Source organism: Lepus europaeus, chromosome 12, assembly GCF_033115175.1.
Source record: "Lepus europaeus isolate LE1 chromosome 12, mLepTim1.pri, whole genome shotgun sequence".
Classification (NCBI taxonomy): domain Eukaryota; kingdom Metazoa; phylum Chordata; class Mammalia; order Lagomorpha; family Leporidae; genus Lepus; species Lepus europaeus.
Window position 1 is genome coordinate 401,871 of NC_084838.1, and position 23,592 is coordinate 425,462.

General features: G+C 48.4%; 1 protein-coding gene across 3 annotated transcripts in view; it reads right to left on the reverse strand.

The window, feature by feature from the left end:
* Positions 1-23,592, reverse strand: part of EHMT1 (euchromatic histone lysine methyltransferase 1) — a 174,205-nt gene that overhangs the window by 133,320 nt on the left and 17,293 nt on the right. The window contains exon 1 of one of the 3 annotated variants that reach the window (XM_062207133.1): positions 10,441-10,538. The exons of the other annotated variants lie outside the window; for them this stretch is intronic. Coding sequence (XP_062063117.1) covers positions 10,441-10,467 — 27 coding nt within the window. The 5' untranslated portion in view covers positions 10,468-10,538. Of the gene's footprint in view, positions 1-10,440; positions 10,539-23,592 lie in introns of those variants that run through there. 3 annotated transcript variants of the gene reach the window in all.

Genomic DNA, 23,592 nt, shown 5'->3' on the forward strand with positions numbered 1-23,592 from the left:
CGTCTCTGATATAAAAAATGTGATAATCGAGCATGTGCCTACTCTATTATTTGGATAATATCCCAGGATTAGTTTTTAATCAAGACATGTAGGATTTAGCTTGTTATATGACTTTAAATTCTGAGATTCTATTTGTTTAATTTTTGCTTTTTTACACTAAGACATTGCTGGAAATTTATAATATAAGAAAGAAATATAAAGTTGTCTTATAATTTTCTTTTTAAGTGGAGAGAAAAATTTAATTACTTTTTTCCCAGCCCTATAACATGAAATTCAAATTTTTGACTTGATAATTGTACTGCTGACCAGTATTAGTCTTGTTTAGACTGAATAAAATATTTAAGGAGCCAGTGCTGTGGCGTAGGGGGTAAAGCTGAGCCTGCAGTGCCAGCATCCCATATGGGCACCGGTTCAAGTCTTGGCCAATCCACTTCTGATCCAGCTCTCTGCTATGGCCTGGAAAAGCAGTGAAAGATGGCCAAAGTCCTTGGGCCCTGCACCCACGTGGAAGATCCGGAAGGGGCTCCTGGTTTCAGATCGGCACAGCTCCAACCATTGAGACCAATTAGGGAGTGAACCAGCAGATGGAAGACCTCTCTCTCTCTGTGTAACTCTTTCAAATAAATAATAAAATCTTTAAAAAAAAAGAATATTTAAAATGGAAACATTAAAAAAAAAAGCTGAAATTCAGTCTCAATCAGAATGTAAGCTACATGAGACAGGATTTTTGTTTTGTTCGTTCCTGTCCTACCAAGTGCTTCGGTTTAAGTTAAAACAGTAATTATCACATTTTTCCAATTTGTCTTAAGACCATCTTCTGGCCGGCGCCGTGGCTTAACAGGCTAATCTTCCACCTTGCAGCGCCGGCACACCGGGTTCTAGTCCCGGTTGGGGAGCCGGATTCTATCCCAGTTGCCCCTCTTCCAGGCCAGCTCTCTGCTATGGCCCGGGAAGGCAGTGGAGGATAGCCCAAGTGCTTGGGCCCTGCACCCGCATGGGAGACCAGGAGAAGCACCTGGCTCCTGGCTTCGGATCAGCGAGATGCGCTGGCCGCAGAGGCCATTGGAGGGTGAACCAACGGCAAAAAGGAAGACCTTTCTCTCTGTCTCTCTCTCTCACTATCCACTCTGCCTGTCAAAAAAAAAAAAAAAAAAAAAGAGAGAGAGACCATCTTCTAATGAGCCCCTCTCAGAATTCTATTCAGACAGGGTTAGAGCTTTGATATTTACCTTCTTAGAATGGTACAATGTCAAAACAAAAAAAAAAATTAAATGGCTTTAAATTCCTTTTAAAAACAATAAACCCATTACATGTTAACACAAAATATTTTTATGTAAAGTATCTTTCTGGCTCACTCACATCTCCTGCATTCAATCTGCAGCAAAATCACACACCAGGTCGCCTGAGGAAATGTGTGTGGCAAGGTAAATCACGCTCTGTGTCCAGTGGTCTTGGATGGACAGATGGGTGTGGGTAGCTGGGTGGAAGACGGATGGAGAGATGGATGGGAGGGAAGGGTGCGGAGCAGAAGAGGGATAGTCAAACACTGGCTGAATGGCAGGTGAGTGGATGGGTGAATGTGGTAAGTGGACAGACGAGTGGGCAGTAGATGGGTGGATGGTAAATGAATAAGGGAATGGTGGATAAATGAGCAGGTGGCAGGTGGGTCAAGGGAGAGGAAATGAAGGGGCAGGGGAAGCCCACTCCTCTTCCAAAAGCTGCAAAGTCTCAGTGTCAGCAGCCATCACCAGTGCTGACAGCATTCCTTCTCCCACCCGTCTGCCTCCCCACTGGTCCTGCTCGTCTCCAAGACAGAAAAGAAGAAATAGATTTTGCAAGTCTATAAAGTACACATGGGCTCTCCGTTGCAGCAGTCTTATCTTTCTTTTCAAAAAGTCTGAGGTGGTTCCGTCCCTCAGAGGGCATTAACTTGCTTCCACAAGGTGACTCACTGTGAGCACCATTTGGGTAGGCTCAACCACACAGCTTAGACTTCAGATTAGACCACTCCTACCCAGACCCACATGCCAAAAAGGCCAGACCCCTGTTCTTTAAGGAGACACTGCTGGGACCACAAGGTAAACACACTGTTACTCTTTGATTGCATTGTATTTTTCTCTTAAGGCAACATAGTGCTTTAAGCAGAAGATAAAAAGTCTCTAACACTAAAATCTACCACCACCCCCAATTCTAAAATTCTCTTTACAGGAAATGCAAATGTCTACCTAAGCTGCACTCTCCTCAGCCCTGCTTCCCTCCCTGCCCAGTCTCTGCTTCAGCCCTGCACCTGCACTGGTCTCCTTAAAACCACTCTTCCCACAGAGGGACCCCCCTGGAGGAGGAGCAAGAGGAAGGCACGGGGCAAAACCCCAGTGTGGCTTGGGGGAATATTTTCTCAAAAAGTATATTTTCAACTCAGAAAAAATGAGAACACATAATCCCTATTGGCTGAGCTGCTAACATTAACTACCATTAAAATTTGCATCAGGCGTGTTCCAGAAAATTCCCAGCATCAGCACCTGTGCAGACCTGGCTGAGCATGTCCTCCGAGAACAAACCAAGCAGTGCTGCTCTCCAGTGCGCAGCACCCCCAGAACACGGCTGCTGCCAGGGCCACATGAGCGGTCTTGGCCTCCGTGGTATTTCACTTCGAGGGCAGACACAAAGGAACCATCCCTATTGTTCCCTCTTCCTCAAGGCCCTGTGTGCGGGGCTGGAGTTTCCTCAGATCCAGGGGAACAGCTCACCCTCCCCCACCCCTTTGTTCCATAAACAGTTCTGGAACAGGCAGACTATAAACCAATCTACTCCAATGCTGTTATTTACATTAAATAAAACACACACACACAGATACAGCCCCTCCCTGTCTCTCCCCAACATGTGCCTAGCACGTGTCCACACCACGCCTTGTTTTTCTACGTTACAGCCTAGACAGTTCAAGGGGAAACCACTGCATCTCTCTACACCCTCCTTCCTGTCAGTCCAAGCAAAATGTAATCTCCCCATCAACCAGCTAGACAGGACCACTAACCATGTGGATGTGACAGGCTCTGGGGACACTCTGTGGGAAGGGTCATTCCCATGTGCAGAGCAGACAGATGTCCCCACGTGTGGAAAGAGACATGGCCACCCCTTGTCCTGCTAACCCTGAGGTCGCTTCTCCCCACCGCCACTGAGGCAGCCAGGGGCAGGGCAGGCAGAGAAAACAAGGAAACACTTTAGTCAGCACAAAAGTTCAAGTGCTCTTTGTAAATGTTCAAACAAAACAGAAATGGCTGGCTTGCCCTTGGCATAACTGAAGGAGTCGTGAGCAAATACAGAACAGGCCTGCACTGTCTTCTACAGCCCTGGTTAAGGGCACCTCCCAGCCCATGGCAAAGAAACTGCATTTGTCTGAAGAGCAGAGATCAAAACCGGCTTATTCCAGCAGGGGTCCGAGGGGACCTCAGCCTCAGGGCTCCCAGGGAAGGACTGGACCAGGAGGACTCTCTGCTCAGAGTTCTCCCTCCAGTCCTAAGGCACAGACCTCAGCAGCAGCACACTGGCTCCTCCCTGGCTAGGCCCGCCCAGCTGTCAGTCACAACCATTTGTGAAATAGAGGCTGCACCAGGAGGCAGTGACATGATCCAGAACTACCTCCACGGCTGGCACCACAGAGCCTCCCTTGAAGGGATAATCTGAAGCCCTCAGATTATCAAGCGATTGAAGATAATTTGAGTTTTCTCAAAAGGAAACCATCTGGCTGCATGCTTATTGTTTTCACTCCAAAAACCACAAAGCATCCCTCAGAGCAACCACTCCTCTCAGGGAGTTGGGGATTAACTTTGTTTAAACACACACACACACACACACATACAGACAAAGGATCTGGCAACAAGACTAAAGACTAAAGACTAAAGAAAGAGCTTACCAGCCAAGGCATAGGAACTGACCTCCAAAGGAGTTCAGCCCCACAACCAAGAGCAGTGTCATGATTGTGAGGAACAAGCCAGGTCTTTACCCCCCAGCCCAGGAGGCCTTCCAAGAGGAAAACCCCACACTGCACTCTCACAAAGTAGGCTCTGGCCAGCGCCCCCCGACTCCAGCTTCTCCAAACATCTCCACTCAGTGCATTCTCTGACAGTTGTGCCGGCCCTCAAATCAGGACTAAGCTGCAGCTCTTCATACAAAACCATAAAATATTTGAAAATTTTTCTAATGGAGGCAATGTTTTTTAAACAGTATACTCAGGTTTATGCAAACTGAAAAATAAACAAAAATATTATTCTTCCATTCTTCTTCAAAAATGCTGTACTATGGGGCCAACACTGTGTTACAAAAGGCTAATGCCTCCACCTATGACCCTAGCATCCCATATGGGCACCAGTTCCTGTCCCAGCAGCTCCACTTCGATGCAGCTCTCTGTTAAGGCCTGGGAAAGCAGTAGAAGATGGTCCAAGAGTTTGGTCCCCTGCACCCACGTGGGAGACCTAAAAGAAGCTGCTGACTCCTGGCTTTGGATCAGTCCGGATCCAGGCATTGCGCCCATTTGGGGAGTGAACCCCGAGATGGAAGATCTCACTCCCTCTCTGTAACTCTGCTCTTCAAATAAATAAATCTTTAAAACAAAACAAAACAAAAAAAGATGAAAAGCAGAAAAAGACAACTAGAAGAAGGAACAAAGTGACACAGTCACTGTGCTGTTAGCACAGGAGTATCTGATGGAAAGGTACACAGGAATTGTACATTCTCAACTTTTTTGAAAGTCTGAAATTATTTCATATTCAGAAGTTAATAGAATAATACAAACAAAGTCAAAGAACAAGAACATCTAGCAACATGATTTTGCTCCACTATTCCCCTAAAGCCCATACCAGTACAAGCAGATGAAAAATCTGCACCCTAAAGATTGGAAAGAAAAAAATTAAACTGTTATTATTTGCAGATGCTATGGTCTACAAAGTACGAGAACTAACAGAGATGACCTTAGAGGGATTAGACACCCAGCAGCTGGCTACACCAGCAGTGAATAATTAGATACCACAATTAAAGAGAAGACATCAGTTACAATGGATCAAAGAAAACTTATCTCTGAAGAAACCTGCAAAAGACCAAGAACCCTACTGTAAAAACTGCAGAATTTCATTAAATATTTTTAAACATTTTATACTCTGTCCACAGATACATACTGTGCTCACAAAGAGAAGCTCACCAAAGGATCTACAGTGTCAGTGCAATTCCAAACACCCCAACAGGAACTTTCACAGATTTCGATGATTCTAGTTATACTAAAGAATAAACAACCATAAATATATGGAATACACCTGAGGTAAAGACGCCTAAAGGAGTGACCCCGCCTCAGCTATGACTAAGAAGCACGGCACACATAGCTGATCCAAGCCATGAACCCTAATTTCAGAGACTTGCACCTGAATTCCAGTGTGTCAAACTGATGGAGAAAGTGTTAGGTAAAAAATCGGAAATTGAGCCTTTGTGTGTGTGAGAAAAGCCTGAGACCAGCACCTACTGCAGAAGCTCCAGAAGCCCTGCATCCAACACTTCAAAGTCCGGCCCAGCCCCAGATAACCTCCCAGGTGGGCCCAGCCCCAGATGACCTCCCTGGTGGGCCCAGCCCCATCTCCAAGGAAAGCTCCCAGGAGAATTCTCTCCTCAAGACCAAATGGGTTACCTGACCTGATATCTGGGAAGGAATTTGCAAATTTTCACCTAACAAACCCTTCCTCTAGGACTCTCCATCCTTCGTCCTGGAGGAGGGGGAGGTGGGTAAACAGACTCCATATAAACCTAGGGAGTCCAAAGGGACTGTGGCCTCAGTCCTCTGCTCTGCTGAGCCACCTGCCTGGCCTACCCAGATGTATTCTCTCCACTCAACCATGTAACCTCTCTCTGTCCTTTCTGTTCTGATGGATGCCCTGTCCCCAATAAAGCCTTATCACTCCACTCTCGTTCTCACACCTAAATTCTTAAATTCTTTTTTTTTTTTTTTCTTTTTGACAGGCGGAGTGGACAGTGAGAGAGAGAGAGAACGAAAGGTCTTCCTTTGCCGTTGGTTCACCCTCCAATGGCCGCCGCAGCCGGCGCACCGCGCTGATCCGAAGGCAGGAGCCAGGTGCTTCTCCTTGTCTCCCATGGGGTGCAGGACCCAAGCACTGCACTCCCGGGCCACAGCAGAGAGCTGGCCTGAAAGAGGGGCAACCGGGACAGAATCCAGCGCCCCAACCGGGACTAGAACCCGGTGTGCCGGCGCCACAGGTGGAGAATTAGCCTATTGAGCCGAGGCACTGGCCTAAATTCTTTCTTGCTTGAAGACAGGAACCCCACGGCTTCCACACCCTTCCCTCAGCTAACAAAACTAGGAAAAATGATTATCCACATTAAATAAGATGAAACTAAACCTCTACTTCACATTAAAAAAAAATACATAAGAAAAGTCACCTCCAGAAAAATAAGTAATTAAACATCAAAAAGCAGGTGCCAGCATTGTGGTACAACAGGTTAAGATGATGCCTAAGGGAGCCGGCACTGTGGTGTAGTGGGTAAAGCTGCAGCCTGCAGTGCTAATGTTAGGTAGGAAGTTAGATATGAGCTTATGTGTGTGTAACAGGCCTAAAGAGAAGACATCTTTGTCCAGCATATGCTGCATCTTAACATCCTGATAATGTTTCAGGGGCAGCCCCTGCCCCCTTCTACCTGATAACCTGCCTGGTGGGGGGTCCCGCCCCTACTGTCTGACAAATCTTCCACAATCTCCCAGATGCAGCCCAGTATCTGCATTTCAAACACCCTGCTCTGGATCCCCATTCTCTAGGGGGTCCTGCTCACCCTTCCTCTGAACCCAGGATGGCGCCAGCTAGGCCTCTTCCTGTCTAATACCTTCAAGGGAAAACTCAGATAGGAGCTTCTTAATATTTACATCCATAAAATCCTTTGTTTCAGGAGATGTGTGAAGACAAAGACCCATCTCCTTAAAAACCCCCAGCCTCAACAGGACTGCACGCTCAACCCTAGGCCTCTCTGTTGAGTCGCCTACCTGCCTGGCCAGGTGTAATCTCTCCACTCAACATTGTAACCTGCTCCCCCTCCCCCCCACCAGAGCAACTGCACTCTCTCTCAGGTCCTGTCTGGAGAGGTGCCCATCCATTCTTGTGGATGTCCCTACCCTAATAAACTTTGCTACTTCTACCTTCCACTACTCTGTCTCATGCCTGAATTCTTGCGCGAAGACAAGAACCCTGCATTTCTCCGGTAACACTGGCATCCCCTATGGGCACCAGTTTGAGTCCCAGCTACTCCACTTCTGATCCAGCTCTCCGCTATAGCCTGTGAAAGCAGTAGAGGATGGCCCTAGTGCTTGGGCCCCTGTAAGCATATGGGAGACCTGGAGGAAGCTCCTGGCTCGATCTGTGCAGCTCTGGCCTTTGTGGTCATCTGGGGAATGAACCAGTGGATGGAAGACCTCTCTCTCCACCTCTCCGTAACTCTGCTTTCAAATAAATCAATTAAAAAAAAAAAAAAAAAACTGTTGCCTAGGGATGCCGTTCAAGTCCCAACTGCTTCATTTCCAATCCAGCTTCCTGCTAATGCTCCTGGGAAGGCAGCAGAAAGTGGCCCAAGTCCTTGGGTCCCTGCCACCCACAAGGGCAATAGTGTTAGGAAAATGGTGCATTCTTATCTATGGCGCAATCTACACCCTGACACCATCCTAGACTCTAGGCCCTGCCACCATTGCTGGAAGCCAGGTCGCCACATGGCCCAAGCACCATTGTCAAGCTCCACCCTCATCCTGCTTCCCTGCTTCCTCCAGCAGTTTTAAAAGGACATGTGGCTCTCTCCTGCTCACTCTCGCCCACTCGCTCCTCTCTTGGCTTTCTATCGTTTCTCTTGCTCCCCTCTCTCTTTTCTCTCGGCTCCTCGCTGCTCCTTCTCTTCTTTCCTCCCTAGCTCCTCTCCTGTCTTGGTCCCTGTCTCTCTTATGCTCTCCTTCTTTTTCCTTCCTGGCCCCTTCCCTCCAGTCTGCTGGGTTTTCCCCCAATAAACCCTTTCCCTTACTCCGATGTTTGATGTGTTTTGTGACGATCTTACAAATAGGTTAGGCAGGAAATCAGACATTAGAGGGGCCTGAAGAGAACAAAGCCATCTGCAGAAGCCCAACACTACACTTCATAGTCCAGCCCAGACCCTGCTAACTTTTAGAGGTGGTCTCGGCCCTTCCCCCAAGAAAGCTCCCCAGGAGCATCTCCTCTCCACAACACCACAGGGGTCACCTGGCCTAAAAACATGGAACAATACAACCTTTACATCCTTCCTCCAAGGCAGGCACCCTGGGGGAGGCTCCTCTGCCCCCTGCAGGTGGGCTCCCCAGTCTGGGGGCACTGAGCTGTGAACCCTGGGGAGGAATTTTTCCTAATTCAGATTCAACAAATCCTTTGCCCTGAAGGAGGAAGGGAAGGAGAAGCAGGGAAGAACAGGACCCCTAGCCCTTATAAGGCCCGCGCTCCGCACTCAGCTCTCTGCCCACCTGCCCACCTGCCCACCTGCCCACCTGCCCTGCAGGTGTATTCTCTCGATTTAACCAAGTAACCTCACTTTCCCTAGTCTGAGTGACCGGGCACTCTCAGGTTCTGTCTGAAGAGGTGTCCATCTGTTCTGACAGATGCCCCATCCCAGTAAGCCTTGCTACCTTGCTTACCACTGCTCTCTGTCTTATGTCTGAATTCTTTCCTGCCCAAAGAAACTACCACTGATCTCGGCTAACAGACCCAGATGGAGTTCCAGGCTCCTGACTTCAGATTAGACCAGCCCCAGCCATTGCAGTTATTTGGGGAGTGAACCATCAGAGGATCTCGCGCGCGCGCTCTCTTCCTTTCCAACTAATCTAGAAAAACTGCCAAAAACAAAACTTGAGGTAAGAGTTTAATATAAATGTCTCTTAATCTGAAATCAGTTTCTTAAAATACAAAAAAGACTAACAGTAAAACTGGGAAAATACATCCACAACACACAAACAACAAAGAATTAGTGGGGTTTGTTTTGCTTTTTTGTTTTGTTTTGTTTTTTAGATTTAAAAAGCACGATTTATTAAATGTCAAAGACCTCCAGCCCAAGCAGCATGAAGGGGGGATTTAAAGAGAGGGGAAAAAAAAAAAAAACAAAGGACCCTGTGGCACTGGATTTTTCCAAGGAAAAAAAAAACTTATCAGATTGGCATTCAGTTACCAGGCGGGGACAAAAGCCATCAAAAGACCTGATTTACAATCCTTTATCCTTTCTGACTAGCACAAGATAAAACAAAAAGCCATCCAGAAGGGTGGGATAGTAACTTGTTTTCACAATGAAGTGAGCTCAGTAAGATGCAATCACCACTCCCTCGCTATTCTCATGGTAAATTTGGAGATTCCTAAGGAAGGAGGGTGGACTCTCTGGAGAAGAGGCATTTGAGAATATGCAAAGAGGCAGGGGCAATCATCCGGGCAGTGAGCTCGCCCATCTCCTCTGTAGGTCGTCCACCCAACACCTAACTCCAGATTTCTGCTAATATAAACTGTGGGAAGCAGTGGTAGTGACTCTGGGTCCCTGCCACCCATGTGGGGAACTGAACTGTATTCCTGGCTCCCAAAACCTGGCCCTGAGCCAGCCACTGCAGGCATTTAGGGAGTGAACCAGCAGATGGAGTTCTCCCCGTCTATCTGGTTGGCTCTCCCTGACTTTGTTTCTCTACCTTTCCAATAAACAGATTTTTTAAAGTATTTTAAGAATATACAGGGTCGGCGCTGTGGTGTAGCAGGTAAAGCCACTGCCTGCAGTGCTGGCATCCCATAAGGGTACCGGTTAGAGTACCAACTGCTCCACTTCCAATCCTTAGGCTATGGCCTAAGTCCTCTGGCCCCTGCACCCTCATGGGAGACCAGAAGAAGCTCCTGGCTCCCGGCTTCGGATCAGCGCAACTCCACCAGTTGTGGCCAACTGGGGAGTGAATCAGCAGATAGAAGATTCTCTCTCTCTCTCTCTCTCTCTCTCTTTCTCTGCCTCTCTGTGTAACTCTGAGTTTCAAATAAATAAATCTTTTTTAAAAAAGTGAATACTGAGCACAAGATCCAGAATGATTGAATTTTATAACCAGATATGGGTACTTATGTGAATGTATTTAATCTATCAATAAGGCTATGTGGGTCATAAAATTACGAACAATTTTTTGTAAGCAAACACTACTTTAACAACTGTTTTTTGTCCATCCATAAAAACTGACAATTTCAGAGTATACGTAATGAAAATGAAGGGACAAAGAAACATAAGTGCAGCTACCTTGGAGCCAATGACCAGTGAAAGCAATTCTGACTCTGAAAAAGAATCTTCCGTACAGAATACAAGCCTGGCACACTGAAGAAGCAGAAGGCCAGTCCAGCTGGCACCGACAAGCAAGGGGAGAGAGACGGGACTCACCAGGGCCACGGCAGGCTGTGTCTGCATTTTCTGCTAACCCCAGTGATCCTGAGGATGAGTGGGCAACAAGGCAGGTGATCTGCAGAGGTGTGCCCTCCGCAAGCCAAGAGGAGTGGCGGATTCCTGCCTCTTGTCTGCAGGGGAAGGGAGGAGGGGTCACAGTCAAGTATCATCAGACAGGACCACTCCCACCAAGAATCAGTGCAGAGACTGAGATGCTCTGCTCTGAACTCGCCCCTGATGTTCTCAGATTCCCCCTGACCTGCTAAGTGTCGGCACCTAGGAGGTTTACTGACACCTTCAAGTTCACTCACTCCCCAAAGCGCTCCTTCCAGGGGCACCCTATCTCAGTGAATCGTCACTGCCAGAAAAGTCACACCCACTGCATCCGGGAAACTCAGAATCCAGTCAGCTCTCAACTTCCCACGTGCACTTCCCGAGCAAATCCTGACTGGCCCATCTTTAAATCAGATCCTAAGGCTGACCTCTGCCCAGTTCTTCCTCTCCACCTTCATCCACGCCATGTCCCTCACAACCACAACAGCTTTTCATGTCACTCACTCCACCCTTGCTCCTCTTTAGCCCAACCTCCACACTGCTCAGAGCCAGACACTCTGCCTGGGTCCCCTCACTCCACGCACTCCGCTCCTGGCTACTTCCTCAAAACCACCATCACCTGCTTCCCACGGGCTCTGCTTCCATGAGGTAAAAGTTCTTTCTGCTCACCGTGCCCAAGACAGGGCAGGCACCTGATGTGCATTCGTTGGAGAGGAGACGAAAGTACAGAGATATGGAGGTATCCCTGAGAAGCCTCGGAGGCCCCACCAGACCACTCTGCACGGCCCAACTCCGGGTCCATCTTGAGCACGAGGCAGCCGGGAAGAGCAAAGCACAGATCAACACTGAGCCAACGTTTGGATTTATTACAAAGACAATATTAAAGGGAAGAGTCAAAATGAACACCAACACTCTGAATCAAAAATTCTCATTTCCTTCCAGTTTCTCTTCACATGTATATGATTGTGAGCTGCACAATTTTTCCCTTAACTATCCCATTTTCATATTCTTAACAATCATCACATTAACCACACTGTAAATTGCAAGTTATGAGCCATAAAGTACTGAAACATTTCTATAATCAATAACGTGTCATCTTTCCATCCATTTCTTTTAAAAGCATACTGGCATCACCTTGCAAATGATAACTGCTGGGAATTCATCCATTAGACAGCACTGAGTGAGCACCTAACATACACAAAGCATTTTCATTTCTCCGTACACAGGACTGTTAGGCCATGGGTGACAGTCTGTGGTCTCAGAGCGACAGGTCAGTCTCTGACAGGGCTCCACAGCCGTACTAGCAAACACCTCCTTCCTGCTGCACTTCCCTCACACAGGCCGGACTCCTGCCTCTGCTCCCACCCATTGGCCAGGATGAATCATAAGCACCAGGAGCTGACTGTGCTGAGCCTCACACACTCTGCTGTTCAGCCACACACAGGTGTCCAGAACACGACCTTCCAGGCCGTACTCAAGACTTCAGGCCTCTGCTCCCCCCTGCTCATTCTTCAATCTGCCTGTCCCCTTGAGACCCAGCTGTCTTCTAGGCAGAAACTGACAGACAGACCCTGAAACTCATATGGAGCCTAAGAACCCTTAGAAATCAAAGCATTCTCAGAGAAGAACAAAGGGCTCCAATTTCTCCATTTCTTTTTATTTTAAAGATTTATTTATTTATTTAAGAGGGAGAGTTACAGAGAAGAAATAGGGAAAGACAGAAAAAAAGGCCTTCCATCTGCTGGTTCACTCTCCAAATGGCCAGGGCTAGGACAGGCTAAAGCCAGGAGCCAGGAGCTTCTTCTGAGTCTCCCACAAAAGTGCAGGGGCCTAAGGGCTTGGGCCATCTCCTACTGCCTTCCCAGGCTATTAGCAAGGAACTGAATTGGAAGAGCAGCTGGGACAGGAACCGGTGCCCATTAGGGATGCCAGCACCACAAGTGTAGGCTTAGCCTACTACGCCACAGCACTAGCCCCAACTTCCCCATTTCAAAACTCACTACAGAAGCACAGCAATCAAGACAGCTGGCCTAGGGACAGATACCTAACCAACACAACAAAATAAGGCCTAGAAATAAGGCATACTCCCGTGTTTATGATCGACTGATTTTCAGCCATGACCATCCAATGGTGAAAGGATAGTGCCAGAGGACTGGGCAGCCATGTGCCCAAGTATGAAGTTGGATCCCTGCCTCATACCATATACAAAAGTAACCCAAAATGGGGCAAAAATCTAAAATGGCTGGCATTGTGGCATACCAGGTTAGTCAGCCACCTGCAATGCTGGAATCCCATGTGATGCTGGCATTGCAGAAGGTAACTCTAACCCACTACGCCACAATGCCAGCACCTATCTCTGACTTTTAAATAATTTTTTTGACAAATCTAAATAAAAGAGCTAAAAACTCTTAAAAAGATTGATAAATCTTCGTAACCTCGGATTTGGTAATTTTTCCTTAGGACAACAAAAATGTATGGGACAAAAGAAAAAAGAAAATCAATAAACTGAACTTCATCAAAACCAAAAAGGATTGTACTTCAAAAAACATTATCAAAGTGAAAATAAGGGATGGTGTTATGGTGCAGCAGGTTGATCTGCTACGTGCAATCCCTGCATCCCAAATGGAGTGTTGGTTTCCACTTCTAACCCAGCCTCCTGCAAATGCGCCTGGGAAGGCAGTGGAGAATGGCCAAGGTACTTGGACCCATGTCACTCATAAGGAGGACAAGGATGGAGTTCCTGATTCCTGGTTTCAGCCTGGCCCCAGACCTGGCTGTTGCAGCCATTTGGGAAGTAAGCCAGCGGATGGAAGATCTCTTTGTCTCTTCTCTTTCTCTCTCTCCCCTATCCCAACCCCCTACTATGTCATTCTGCCCTTCAAATAAATAAACCTTTCAAAAACAGTGAAAACAATTCAGAAAATGGGGAAATATTTAAAAGTCATATATCTGATGAGACTTTTATCTACAACATATAAAGCTTACAACTGAATAATTAAGACTATCCAATTTAAAAATGGGCAAAGTATCTGAATATACTCCCCCAAAGAATACACATACAAATGACCAATAAGGTGATGAAAGTAGTCCGCATCATTAGCCGTCAGGGACACCCACCAGGTGGCTCGAGTCCCAGTGCTGTGAACTGAATGCAGTGGCAAGGCCATCACACAGCCACTGTGGAGACAGAGTGGCTCCGCACAGGTCCTCTCTCTCTGAGGTCATAACAGATTGACCTGCAATTCTAAGAAATAATGAGATTACACAGAGGTACTGTGTGCACTCTGCCCACTCTATCAGTCTCCTGAGGTTGGCTTAAGAAATACCACAAATTGGGTCAACAGAAATTTATTTTTGCCTTTTCACGGACCTAGAGGCCAAAAGTCTGAAATCAAGTTGTTGGCAGGGCCATGCTCACTCTGTGGTCTAGAAAAGGGTGCTTCCTTGCCTGCCAGTTCCTGGAGGCTGCGCGGGCCACAGCATTCCTCGTTTTTGGACACCTTGCTCCAATGTCTGCCTACACTGTCACATGTCCCCCTCGCCTGTGTTTCTGTGAGTCTGTGTCCTCTCTTCCTCGTACAAGGGCAGCGGTCATTGGATCTGGGGTTCACCCTAAATCTAGGACGGTTTCAACTCAAGATCCTTACTGAACTGCATCTGCAAAGTTACCGTGTACAAATAAGGTCACAACCTGGGGCTTTGGGTGAACCCGAATTTGGGAGGAGACTATTCAACCCACTAGTGCCCAGTTTCCTCCACAATCAGGTTCAGTATTGCATTTGCCATGGAAACGAGCAGGGTGGTGCTTTAGTCTGCCTTCTGTTGCTATAGGGTGACCTATAAACACGTTCACCACAGCAGTTAAGAGGTCACTTGGGATGCCCACAAACCACATCAGAGTGCCCGGTTCCAGCCCTGGAACCTATGCTTTCAATTCAGCTTCCTGTTAATGCAACCATGGGAAGCAGCAGGGGATGGCTCAAGGAGTTGGGTCTCTGCCACCCACCCACAAGGAGACGGGACTCAGTTCCAGAATCCTGGCTTTAGCCTGGCCCAGCCCTGGCCTTTGTAGCCATTTGGAAACTGAACCAGAAGACGGAAAATCTCTCTTATCTGACTCTCCCTTTCTCTCTCAGTAATTCTGCCTTTCAAATAAATAAATCTGGCACTGTGGCACAGTGGGTTAAGTTGCTGCCTGCAATGTTGGCATCCCAAATGGGCACCAGTTTGTGCCCCAGCTACTCCACTTCTGCTCCAGCTCCCTGCTCAAGGCCTGGGAAGAGCAGTGGGAAATGGCCTGGGTATTTGGGTCCCTGCACCATATTGGGAGACCCAGATGAACTTCCTGGCTCCTGGCTTCAGCCTTGCTCATCCCTGGCCACTGCAGACATCTGCAGAGTAAACCGGTGGATGGAAGCTCTCTCAGTCTCTCCCTCTCTCGCTGTAGCTCTGACTTTCAAATAAATAAATGAATCTTTGGGCCAGTGTTGTGGTGTAGCAGGTAAAGTTGCTGCCTGCAGTGCTGGCATCCCATATAGCCCCTGGTTCAAGTCCCGGCTGCTCCATTTCCGATCCAGCTCTCTGCTATGGCCTGAGAAAGCAGTAGAAGACCACACAAGTCCTTGGGCCCCTGCACCTGTGTGGAAGACTCAGAAGAAGTTCCTGGCTCCTGATTGGCACAGCTCCAGCTGTTGTGGCCATTTGGGGAGTGAACCAGCAGATGGAAGACCTCTCTCTCTCTCTGCCTCTGCCTCTCTGTAAATAAAATTTTAAGAAGGAAGGAAGGGGAGGAGGGAGAGAGGGAGGAATGGATGGATGCATTCTTGCTTAAGAGGCTTTCACTGACCACAAAGCAATAATCTGATCACCAAAAACACATATGGTGAAATAAGCTTAACACATTTAATAAATACAAGCTAATTACTAATGCCCAATGCACAGGAAGATGGCCCAAGTACTTGGGCCCCTGTACCCACATGGGAGACCCGGATGAAGCGCCTGGCTTCAGCCAGGCCCAGCCCTGGATTTAGTGGTCATCTGGAGAGTGAACCAGCGGATGGAAGATCTCTCTCCCTCTCCCTCTGTCTCCGTAACATTTTCAAAATAAATAAATCTCTACTTAAAAAAAAAATCCGTCTCTCCCTGTCATGTCATTCTGACTTTCAAATAAATAAATCTAAAATAAACAAAAAATGGTTTAACCTGAATATAATCAGGAAGAAACAAATCGCACAGATTCAGACTGTGGGTCATTTTACATAGCAAATGGTCTGAATTCTTCAAAATGTCCATGTAATGGAAGACCAGAGGTGGAACACTTTAGATTAAAGGAGATAAAAGGGGTATGACAACCAAATGCTAAGCATTACTATCTGATTTTTAAAAGAAATAAAGGTTTTTAAAGGCATTTGGGGAAAAACTTCAATGATAAATTAAATAACAGTACTGTATCATTATTAAGTTTCTGAATGAAATCCTGGTGCTAGGTTTTGTAAGAATGGCCTTGTTCTTAGAACACCCGGTAAAGGGTCACAGCATGTGCACAAGTATCTATAACAATGGCAACGACCACATTACATTCAACACAGAAGCAGAAGCAGGGTAAGGCAGTTGATGAATACAGGTGAAAGATACAATTTTTGAAGTTGAAAAAAATTTTTTTTATAATTTTTTTTTTTTTTTTTTTTTTTGGACAGGCAGAGTGGACAGTGAGAGAGAGAGACAGAGAGAAAGGTCTTCCTTTTGCCGTTGGTTCACCCTCCAATGGCCGCCGCGGTTGGCGCGCTGCGGCCGGTGCACCGCGCTGATCCGATGGCAGGAGCCAGGTGCTTCTCCTGGTCTCCCATGGGGTGCAGGGCCCAAGCACTTGGGCCATCCTCCACTGCACTCCCTGGCCACAGCAGAGAGCTGGCCTGGAAGCGGGGCAACCGGGACAGGATCGATGCCCCGACCGGGACTAGAACCCCGTGTGCCGGCGCCGCAAGGCGGAGGATTAGCCTAGTGAGCCGTGGCGCCGGCCATGAATTTGAAATTTTTTAAAATAAAAATTAGAGAATAAATATTTACAAGCAGTCTCTACTCTTGATGAACAACTAAGTTTATATTCAAACCTTTAAGCTCCTTTCCTGTTGTTAAAGGAGCTAAAGAGGGGTAAGAGCTTAGCCCGGCAGTTAGGGTGCTGGCTGGTACACCCACATGCCACACCGCACACCGCAGTGCCTGCTTCCAGCTGGGCTCTGCTCCAGACTCCGCTTCCTAATGCCAGGTGACAGTGGTATCCACTCTGCATCCACAAGGAAGACCCAGATCAGGTTCCACATTCCTGGTTTCTGCATGGCCCAGCCCTGGCTGTTGTAGGCATTTGGGAAGTGAGCTAGCAGATGAAAGATTCTCTCTCTCTCTCACTGTGCCTTTCAAATAAAATGAAAATAAAAAATTTAGATAAAAGCATACAATAAACAAAACCAGACCAAGCCCTATCTGAAACTATTGTAACAGCTTCTTCCTCTTCTAGGACAGTGCTTAGAGACTATCAGAATGGCCCAGCGTTTGACAACAATGCTGCTCCAACAAGACCACTGTCTTGAACCCCTGGTAACAGAACTGTTTACCTGTATACTAAGCGGATCAGGAAGGCACCAAAATCTGCATGTGGTGTGTGCCCCAGCAGACTTCGAGGGGTTGATGCTGAGAGACCTGAAGTTGTGAGAAGGCTGTCTACAATGAAGACACATGGCAGCAGGGCCGATGGTGGCTCCACGTGTGCTAAATGTGTCCAAGACAGGATCAAGCGTGCTTCCCTTAGGGATGAGCAGAAAACTGCTGTGAAAGTGCTGAAGGCACAGTCAGAAAGCTAAATAAGACGAACCTTTTCAGTAATTTTCTTAAAAAACTGTTTTTAACAGACGTGTCAGCTTAGAAATTTCTCAGAGAAAAGTTCCATTTCCTGCCTTCGGGACACAGCCTATAACCAACAAGCAGAAACATCCAAGGATTCCAGGATCCATGAGCCCAAACAGGTGTTGCAGGAACTGCCCAGGAACAAGACCCTGCAGGACGGCCCTGCAGTCCTCACAGTTCTCTGCCGATGTCCAGTTCTGTGGCTTGGTGACCTGGCTTCCCAGCACACAGCACACACCAAGAGTGACAGTGAGAGAGAAGATGCATCCACAGACGTTCTCAGGCGGCCTCTCCCAGGCAAGCAGAGCTGACTGAAAAAGAGGCTTGTGGGGCACAGAAGCAGGGCCGTGGTCACTGGCAAACAGCGAGGAGACTTCTTCACTCCAAACACAGGGAGGCAGGAGGAGGTCGGTGTTCTCAGAGACAGGCAAGTGCCAGATGCCACACAGGGCCTTGGAAGCCACAGGCCAGCTGTCACAAAATGGGACCACCACTCAGGAAGTGGGGAGGGCAGCCAAGAACCACAGCAAAAGCAAGGTGTGCCCTGGTGAAGGAACGGCCCACAGCGCCTTCTGGGCAACGGCATTCTGCACGCAGCGTCTGTCACCATGGGCTGGGGCCGCAGGGCAGGCTGCACCCTGGGTTCCTGAGGGAGCCTTCAGTCCTCCCTGCAGTTTACAGGCCAGAGATCAGGCTGGGGCCAACCCAGCACTGAGCCAAACAAGGAGTAAGGACAGGAAGAACAGAAGACCAGAGCTAGGCCCTGGACACTTCAATATTCAGAGGTCATCTTGCAAACAGGACGGAGAAGCACAGAGAACCCAGAACAGTGAGTGAGCTATTCTGAAAGCAAATGAAGAAAGTTGAACACGGCCTTTTTCTTGACTATTACATCAAAGGCTGGTGAGAGGGCCCACGGAATGGGCTTCACAAGCTCTGGGTCAACGTGACCTTAACAATAAGTGTGTCTTGAGTAGCAACTGAGTTGGCTCAGAGAGGCAAACAGCAAAGTAGACAAAATGAGTAAATGGGACTTGATTTACAGAAGCAAACACCCTATGCTCTCAAAGACAGGAAGACAATGCTGAAGCTGAACAACAGCTAAGACCTGGTATTCCTCCGTCTGCAGCAATGCTGGGACCAAAACCCAGACAACACAGGTGCCTCGCAAGACTGCAGACAAGAAACACAAGTGCTGCATGCATGCTCCCGTTTCTCTAGCTCTGACCACATGAGTGTGACCACGAGCAAGCTCTGAGTAGGCAGCCTATGCCAAGCCTTGTGTCTACCTGCTAACTTTCCCTATCACCCACAAACAGCGGCACCCCTCAAGCCCTGTACTCACTCCTCCTGCACAGTGACTTCCTTGTCCTCTCACCCACGTCAAAGGATTCCCACCCTAGATGTTCTTCAGAACAGGGCAACACTGACCTAAGGAAAGACAGTATGAGCCACAAATGTGCCTTCATGTTTTCTAGCACCTATATTAAAAAAAAGTAAAAGGTGGCGTGACTAATTTGAATACATTTATTTAACACAGTATATATCCAAAATATTATCATTTTAGCATGTAATCAATTTTTTTAAATCTAAATATTTTACTAAATTTCTGAAATCCAGGGGCTGGCGCTGTGGTGCAGTGGGTTAACGCCCTGGCCTGAAACGCCGGCATCCCATATGGGCGCCAGTTCAAGAACCAGCTGCTCCACTTCCCATCCAGCTCTCTGCTACGGCCGGGAAAGCAGTAGAAGATGGCCCAACTCCTTGGGTCCCTGTACCCACGTGGGAGACCGGAGGAAGCTCCTGGCTCCTGGCTTTGGATTTGCACAGCTCTGGCTGTTGCGGTCAACTGGGGAATGAACCATCGGATGGAAGACCTCTCTCTCTCTCTCTCTCTCTCTCTCTCTCAATTGGGGAATGAACCATCGGATGGAAGACCCCTCCCTCCCTCCCTCTCTCTCTCTCTCAACTGGGGAATGAACCATCGGATGGAAGACCTCTCTCTCTCTCTCTCTCTCTCTCGGCGTAACTCTTTCAAATAAATAAAATCTTTAAAAAAAAAAAATTCTGAAATCCAGTGTGCATCTCACACTCACACCACAGGGCCACATTTCCAATGCTCACAAGGCCTGAGGGACTGCAGTCCCCTCTGCACTCGGGCAGGCCCATGCGCAGAAGCCAAGCTTTCTCCAAGATCCCACGTGGAATCTGAGCAAAGCAGACCCCTGCAGCAGGGATGAGAACAAAGGAAGCTGCTGTTCACCCCAGGAAGGGCATTTTGTGTTTGCTGCTTCCACTCTTCATTTCTCTCTTAATGGCAATTAACAACGCATACAATAGCTCATCATTTTCCCATTCTTACCTAACCCCCAATGCCAAAAGCTAGCACAGAGAAGGCATGAAAACACTTGTCACAAAATGAGCAAGAATGAATAAATGAAATGGTTCCTGTCCACACTAAGAAGCCAGATAATTCATAAAGAATTCACCCTGGGCCACTAAAAATTAAATAAATAAAACCACAAGCAAATTCTAGACCCTTCTCCTTTTGCACTGTCATACATTTATCAATCACCTAAAATGTGCCAGGCAATATTCATGATGTGGGAAACAAACAAAACTAAAGCTTTACCTTCAAAGAGTTAAGTCTAGCTACTGAGACAAGCAAAGTAATACACAAGAAAAAACAAACAAACAAGGGGCCAGTGTTGTGGCGCTGCAGCCCTCAACTCCAGCATCACATATCAGAGTGCCAGTTCAAGTCCCACCTGCTCCACTACTGACCCAGTTTTTGCTGACGTACAAGGGAAGGCAGAAGACAGCCCCAGTACTTGGCCACCATTGGCTGCCATCCCAGGTGCATCAGCAAGGAACAAGATCAGAAGCCAAACAGCAGGGAATGAAGCCACCAGCATTCCATATCAGAGTACCAGTTGCTCCTATCTAGCTCCCTGTAATGTGCCTGAGAAAGCAGAAGAGTGCTTGGGTCCCAGATACCCACGTGGGAGACCTGGAAGAAGCTCTTGGTTATGGCCTGGCACAGTCCCGGCTGTTGCAGTCATCTGGGGAATGAACTAGCAGATGCAAGATCTCTCTCTCTCTCTCTCTCTCTTTCTCTCTCTCTCACCCTCCCTCCCTCCCTCTGTAACTCTGGCTTTCAAATAAATAATCCCCTTTTTTTAAAAAGATTTATTTCTTGGGGCCAGCACTGTGGCAAAGTGGGTAAAGCAGTCGCCTGCAATGTGGCATCCCATACAAGCACCAGTTGGAGTCCCAGCTGCTCTATTTCCAATCCAGTTATCTGCTATGGCCTGGGAAAGCAGCAGAAGATGGCCCAAGTCCTTGGGCCCCTGCACCCACGTGGGAGACCTGTAAGAGGCTCCTGGCTTCAGATTGGCACAACTCCAGCCATTGTGGCCAATTGGGGAGTGAACCATCAGATGGAAGACCTCTCTCTCTCGCTCGCTCTCTCTCTCTCTCCTTCTCTCTCTTTGTAACTCTTTCAAATAAATAAAATCTTTAAAAAATATTTATTTATTTGACAGCAGAGTTGGGGGAGGGGGAGGGAGAGACAGAGAGAGAGAGGTCCTCCACCTACTGTTCTACTCCCCAAATGGCAGCAATGGTTGGAGCTGGGCCAATCTGAGGCCTGGAGCCAGAAGCCTCCCCTGGATCCCCCTGGCTATCCTCCAAGGCCTTCCCAGGCCACCATTCAAAGAGGAGCAGCCAGGATAAGAACTGGCATCTACAAGGGATGCCGGCACCACAGGTGGAGGTCCAACCTACCACACCACATTGCCAGGACGCAAATAAGTAATTCTTTAAGTAAAAAATGAGAGAGAGAGAGAGACAGACAGACAGACCAACGAAGTGTAGCAGGTAAAGCCTCCGCCCACAACCTGGCATCTCATATAGGGGCGCTGGTTCATATCCTAGCTCTCTATTTCTGACCCAGCTCCCTGCTAATGCTCCTGGGAAAAAGCAGCAGAAGATGGGCCAAGTATTTGGGCCCCTGTCATCCACATAGGAGACGCAGAGGAAGCTTCTGGCTCCTGGCTTTGGCCTGGTCCGGATCTAACTGTTGTGCCCATCTGGGGAGTGAACCTGAGGATAGATCTCTGTCTCTCCCTCTTCTCTCTAACTCTGCATTTCAAATAATAAGATTTTTTAAAAATAATAAGAGAGGAAAAAAAGACAAAAATTATAACCTTTATCTCCCAATGTAATCACCATAAAGTTCAAGATCTTTTTGAAAATGATGATACCAAGGTTGAATACATCCCTAAAGACCCAAAGTCCAGGGAATCCAATGCAGTCTTTTCTAGGTTATTGTCTGAAGAAATATGTGTACTCTCTAAAGAATTCTTCTTCTTTTTTTTTTTTTTTGACAGGCAGAGTGGACAGTGAGAGAGAGTGAGAGAGAGTGAGAGAGAGAGAGAGAAGAGAGAGAGAGAAAGTTCTTCCTTTTGCTTTTGGTTCACCCTCCAATGGCCACCGGTGGCTGGCGCACTGCGGCCGGCGCACCACGCTGATCCAAAGGCAGGAGCCAGGTGCTTCTCCTGGTCTCCCATGGGGTGCAGGGCCCAAGGACCTGGGCCATGCACTCCCTGGCCACAGCAGAGAGCTGGCCTGGAAGAGGGGCAACCAGGACAGAATCCAGCGCCCCGACTGGGACTAGAACCCGGTGTGCCGGCGCCGCAAGGTGGAGGATTAGCCTAGTGAGCCTTGGTGCCGGCCTAAAGAATTCTTAACATTAGGAAACGAGGAGGAGGCAGGAGGAGCCACGTCAGCGCTCTAAGATGGGTGCCTGAGGACTTCAACATAAGTTCAGAAAATGGGCAGATGCAAGGGCCCTGGCTGGGGCAGAACTCTGAGGGGAGCTTTCCACAGGCCACGAGAGGCAGTTTTTGTTTGGTGTTGTTCTTTGCTAAAGCTCTGGCTGAATTTCTAACACCCCAATAAGCAGATGTTACCATTCTGTGGTCCTGCAGAAAGTCTGCAAGCAAAATGTCCTTTGCACATGATTGGCCACTTCCACCTCCTACAGCCACGGATGTGACCCATGGGGAAGCCGTGCTGCACCTCGGTAAACAGCTCCTCCAGGGAGGGCTTCAGGGCCTCGGTCCTGCTGCTCGAAACGCCTGCATTCCACCTGAGCACAGCTGTCTGGACGCCCGCCACGCAGAGTGCACTCCACGTTGACTCTTCAGTCAGGAGGGGCCGGCTGAGTCAACTGGCAGGTCTGCGGCAAGGGAATGGCCTGCACTCTCCAGGGAAGCACGGGCGGGTTCTGTCCTCACAGTCGGGTTCTGTCCTCACGGGCGGGTTCTGTCCTCAGGACGGGTTCTGTCCTCACAGATGGGTTCTGCCCTCACGGGCGGGTTCTGCCCTCACGGGCGGGTTCTGTCCTCACAGGCGGGTTCTGCCCTCACGGATGGACGGGTTCTGCCCTCACGGGCGGGTTCTGTCCTCACGGACGGGTTCTGTCCTCACGGACGGGTTCTGCCCTCACGGACGGGTTCTGTCCTCAGGACGGTGTGCCCTGCGCACTGCTGTGCACTGCCTCTTCGCACCGTCTCAACCCCTCTTCAAGCAAGCTGCTGGTAAACCGCTGACTTCTCTGGGGCACTGTCCCCACACGCCGCCCAGCAACAGTGACTTCCAGGCTTGCACTCCAGCTGCACCTAAATCTGATGCTTGTTCCTGCTTCCATTTTACAGTTCATGTCGCCTTGATGGGGCTCTCTTCAGACCGAGCCTTATCCTTCCTGGTGCCCCACAGTACATCTTGTTCAGACATGTTACATCAAGGTAGCATGAGCTGATTTTATTGCAAAAAAAATTATTTTTAAATCCACTGATAGTTATTTCAGAATACACATTTTCCAGGGCCGGCGCTGTGGTGCAGCGGGTTAGCACCCTGGCCTAAAGCGCTGGCATCCCATATGGGCGCTGCTTCGAGACCCGGCTGCTCCACTTCCCATCCAGCTCTCTGCTATGACCTGGGAAAGCAGTGGAGGATGGCCCAAGTCCTTGGGCCCCTGCACCCACGTGGGAGACCCAGAAGAAGCTCCTGGCTCCTGGCTCCGGATCAGCTCAGCTCCGGCCGTTGCGGCCAATTGGGGAGTGAACCATTGGATGGAAGACCTCTCTCTCTCTCTCTCTCTGCCTCTCTCGGGGTAACTCTTTCAAATAA